Source organism: Piliocolobus tephrosceles, chromosome 21, assembly GCF_002776525.5.
Source record: "Piliocolobus tephrosceles isolate RC106 chromosome 21, ASM277652v3, whole genome shotgun sequence".
Lineage (NCBI taxonomy): Eukaryota > Metazoa > Chordata > Mammalia > Primates > Cercopithecidae > Piliocolobus > Piliocolobus tephrosceles.
In genome coordinates, this window is record NC_045454.1 from 32,948,676 (window position 1) to 32,953,630 (window position 4,955).

The window sequence follows — 4,955 nt, forward strand, 5'->3', positions numbered from 1 at the left end:
AAAGGCTTATATTTTCTGAAAGATTTTTTTCACAGTAATTTCTTTTTTGTTTTTAATAACTATGAACCATCTTACATTGAGTAAGATGTGATGGGCATTAATGGCTTTTCAATATTCTTTATATTTGTACAATTTTTCTCAAGGATAATAGCTTTCCTGTGAAATACGGTGTAAGCACTGATTAAAAGTTTTGCCATATTCTTCATACTTGTGCGTGTTTTGGAAGTATGAATTAGCTTACCTACAATAAAGTGTGGCAACTATATAAAGGCTTTGTCACATTTCATACATTTCTATGGTTTCACAGAGTGTAATTTTTTTTAATGCGTAGAAAAGTTGGAGGTGTTGGGAAAAGTACTGTCGCATCTTTCAGGTTTGTAGATTTCCTCTTCAGCATGAATTATCACCATGTCTCTTAAGAATTGAGAACTTGTGGCTGGGAATTGAGGCTCATGCCTGTCATCCCAGGACTTTAGAAGCCGAGGTGAGTGGATCACCTGAGGTCAGGAGTTCAAGACCAGTCTGGCAAATATGGCAAAAGCCTGTCTCTACTGAAAATACAAAAACAAGCTGGGTATGGTGGTGGGCACCTATAATGCCAGCTGCTCAGGAGGCTGAGGAAGGAGAAAGGCTTTAACCCAGGAGGCCAAGGTCACAGTAAGCTGAGATCATACCATTGCACTCCAGCCTGGGTCACAAGAGTGAAACTGCATCCCAAAAAATAAATAAATGAATAAAAATAAAAGAACTGAGAACTTGTTATAGGCTTTGCCACATTCTTCACATTTGTAGGGTGTCTGTCCAGTATCAATTATGTGTAGTAAGGGTTGAGAACTTCCTTAAAAAGTTTTGTCGGCCAGGCACAGTGGCTCATGCCTGTAATCCCAACACTTTGGGAGGCCAAAGCAGGCAGACCACCTGAGGTTAGGAGTTTGAGACCAGCCTGACCAACATGGAGAAACCCCATCTCTACTAAAAATACAAAATTAGCCGGGCGCGGTGGCTCAAGCCTGTAATCCCAGCACTTTGGGAGGCTGAGACGGGCGGATCACGAGGTCAGGAGATCGAGACCATCCTGGCTAACACGGTGAAACCCCGTCTCTACTAAAAATACAAAAAAAAAAAAAAACTAGCCGGGCGAGGTGGCGGGCGCCTGTAGTCCCAGCTACTCCGGAGGCTGAGGCAGGAGAATGGGGTAAACCCGGGAGGCGGAGCTTGCAGTGAGCTGAGATCCGGCCACTGCACTCCAGCCCCCAGCCCCGGGCGACAGAGCAAGACTCCGTCTCAAAAAAAAAAAAAAAAAAATACAAAATTAGCCAGGTGTGGTGGCGCATGCCTATAATCCTAGCTACTCAAGAAGGCTGAAGCAGGAGAGTCGCTTGAACCCAGGTGGAGGAGGCTGTGGTGAGCCAAAATTGCACCACTGCACTCCAGCCTGGGCAACAAGAGCGAAATTCACTCTCAAACAAAAATAAATAAATAACAATAATAAAATAAAGCTTTGTCACATTCTTGGTTTCTGTCCAATATGAATTTTCTTATGTTTATTAAAGTCTGAGGACCAGTTAAAACCTTTGCCACATTCTTTACATTTGTAACGTTGCTCTCCAGTATGAGTTGCCTTATGTTCCATTAGATTTGAGGACGTAGTATAGGCTTTGCCACATTCTTCACATTTGTAGGGTTTCTCTCCAGTGTGAGTTCTCCTATGTTTATGGAGACCTGCAGACCATGTAAAAGCTTTGCCACATTCTTCACATTTGTATGGCTTCTCTCCAGTATGAATGATCTTATGCATAGTAAGGTGTGAGGAACGGGTGAAGGCTTTGTCACATTTATCACACTTGTATGGTCTCTCTCCCGTATGAATCTTCTCGTGTTTACTAAGGATTGAGGGTGAAATAAAGGCTTTGCCACATTTATCACACTTGTATGGTTTCTCTCCAATATGAATTTTCTTATGTGAAGAAAGAGTTGCAGGATGGTTAAAAGCTTTGCCACATTCTTTACATTTGTAGGGTTGTTCTCCAGTATGGATTATCTTATGTGTAGTAAGGGTATAGGAGTGCTTAAAGGCTTTGCCACATTCTTCACATTTGTAGGGTTTCTCTTCAGTATGAATTTTCTTATGTCTAGTAAGGTTGCAAGAGTGGCTAAAGGCTTTGTCACATTCTTCACATTTGTAGGGTTTCCCTCCAGTATGAATTTTCTTATGTGTAGTAAGAGTTGAGAACTGTTTACAAGCTTTGCCACATTCTACATATTTGAAAGGTTTTTTCCCAGTATGTCCTCTCTTTTGTCTGTTTGAATTTGAAAACTGATGAAACACTTCCACATATTTACCACATTGAAATATTTTGCTCTGGGTAGTTGTCAAACATTGGTTAAGTCCACTATAACCTCTTTTGTGTACCTCACACTCATCCATGCTTTCACAGCCTTTTTTAAACTGTAAATTGCCATGTCCACATTTTTCAAATTTTCTAAGTATCACTTTTTGGAAAGAATCTTTTATGCTTTGCTCTGGCCGAAGGTCTTGGGCAAAATGAGAACACATAACTGAAAGAAACAATAAAAACACATTACTTCAATTGATAGACTCAGATAAATATACTTTACAAATATAACTTATAAACTACATAAGTTATATAGTTATATACAAACTACATAAGCAAGATGACATAGCAAAATACCTCAAGCTGTAATTTCTTCCTGGACATATAAATGTAACAAAAACATACTGCCCAAAATACATTTGTGAAACATTTCTAAATGAGTTAAGTGTGTGAAAGGCCCCGGGTGAGCATAAAGCAAACAGTCACAAAGAAGATAAAGAAAAGTCTGTTACTTATATGCAACAGCTCTTCTTGCTCCCCAGCATAACATTGTGCCTTTAAAAGTAAATTGCCAACCTGGTGCAGTGGCTCACGTCTGTAATACCAGCACTGTGGGAGGCTGATGTGAATCACTTGAGGTCAGGAGTTCAAGGCCAGCCTGACCAAGATGGTGAAATCTATCTCTACTAAAATTACAAAAAGTTAGCCAGTCATGGTCATTGGCAGCTGTAATCCCAACTAATCAGGAGACCAAGGCATGAGAATTTCTTGAATCCAGGAGGCGGAGGTTGCAGTAAGCCAAGATTGCACCACTGCACTCTGGCCTGGGCAATAGAGCGAGACTCTGTTTCAAAATAATAATAATAATAAAATAAATTGCCAACAAGGCATAATGGCACATGCCTGTAATTCCAGCAATTTGGGAGGGCAAAGCAGGAGGATCACCTGAGGTCAGGAGTTTGAGACCAGCCTGAACAACATGGTAAAACTCCATCTCTACTAAAATACAAAAAAAATAGCCGGGCATGGTAACAGGTACCTGTAATCCCTAGCTACTTTGGAGGCTGAGGCAGGAGAATTGTTTCAACTGTGGAGGTAGAGAATGTAGTGAGCAAAGATCATGCCACTGCACTCCAGACTGGGTAAGAGTGAAACTCTGTCTCATATACACACACAAAAATGTAAATTGTGCCAACTCCTGGTTTCCTTTTTAAAAAACAATGTATATACATTGGTACATACATCTTTATTTCTGTCTTCTAGGAGCTACCAGATAATGTGTCCCATGACACAAAATGCTGAAAACAATGGTGATATACATTGGAATGACAGTTTGCTGCCTCTAAAGGTAAATTATAGAGAAGCAGAGAAACTGCGGTACCCCAAACAGGGAATGGGTGTAGCAAGTGATTACTATTAAGAAGAAATACAAATAAGCTGATTTAACTAAACAATAAACACAAAATTTTAGACAAGATTCATCCTAAAAGCATGTTTGAGAAATTCCCAGAATCTCTAGCCAAGACAATTGATTTCAGACTACACCAGGACAAAGCTATATTACAAAGATTGTAACAGGTAGCTTTTTGTTAATTTCCAAATCTCTATCAAAGATTGTAATGTATACCAAATATTAAAACAACATGGCCCCATCAAAAAAATTATAAAATTTTCTTTTTTCTTTTTTCTTTTTTTTGAGGCGGAGTCTCGCTCTGTCGCCCGGACTGGAGTGCAGTGGCCGGATCTCAGCTCACTGCAAGCTCTGCCTCCCGGGTTTATGCCATTTTCCTGCCTCAGCCTCTGGAGTAGCTGGGACTACAGGCGCCCGCCACCTCGCCCGGCTAGTTTTTTGTATTTTTAGTAGAGACGGGGTTTCACCATGTTAGCCAGGATGGTCTCGATCTCCTGACCTCGTGATCCGCCCGTCTCGGCCTCCCAAAGTGCTGGGATTACAGGCTTGAGCCACCGCGCCCAGCAAAAAAAAAATTATAAAATTTTCAAAAGCATCCATAAAAAGTATATAAAGTAATTTTTAAAATTCCAAATGAATTGAACAGCCCAGTGTTGGAGGCTCATTCCTGTAATCCCAACATACTGGGAGATCAAGGTGGGAAAATCACATGAGGTCAGGAGTTTGAGACCAGCCTGGCCAACACGGTGAAACCCTGTATCTACTAAAAATACAAAAATTAGCTGGGCATGGTGGCAAGTGCCTGTAATCCCAGCCACTTGAAAGGCTGACACAGGAGAATTGCTTGAACCTGGGCGGGGAATGTTGCAGTGAGTAGAGATTGTACCACTGCACTGCAGCCTGGGCAACAGAGCAACACTGTCTCAAAAATAAAATAAAAAAGGCCAGGCACGATGGCTGATGCCTGTAAACCCAGCACTTTAGGGGGCTGAGGTGGGTGGATCATTTGAGGTCAGCAGTTCAAGATCAGCCTGGCTGAGATCGCACCACTGTACTCCAGCCTTGGTGACAGAAAAAGACTCTGTATAAGAAAAAAAAACAGAAACCCAGACAACTACTGAAAAATCAGAAAAATGAGAATAAAAAGAAATACTAAAATATCAAAAAACCAAAAATTGTGGATATAAAAAATACAAAAAATAACTGAA

At 40.8% G+C, this 4,955-nt stretch overlaps 1 protein-coding gene across 1 annotated transcript in view; it reads right to left on the reverse strand.

The window, feature by feature from the left end:
* Positions 1-1,423: 1,423 nt before the first annotated feature.
* LOC113219914 (zinc finger protein 486-like) overlaps positions 1,424-4,955 on the reverse strand; it is an 18,190-nt gene continuing 14,658 nt past the window's right edge. The window contains exon 2 of the mRNA XM_026448204.2: positions 1,424-2,559. Coding sequence (XP_026303989.1) covers positions 1,505-2,557 — 1,053 coding nt within the window. The 5' untranslated portion in view covers positions 2,558-2,559 and the 3' untranslated portion in view covers positions 1,424-1,504. The remainder of the gene's footprint in view (positions 2,560-4,955) is intronic.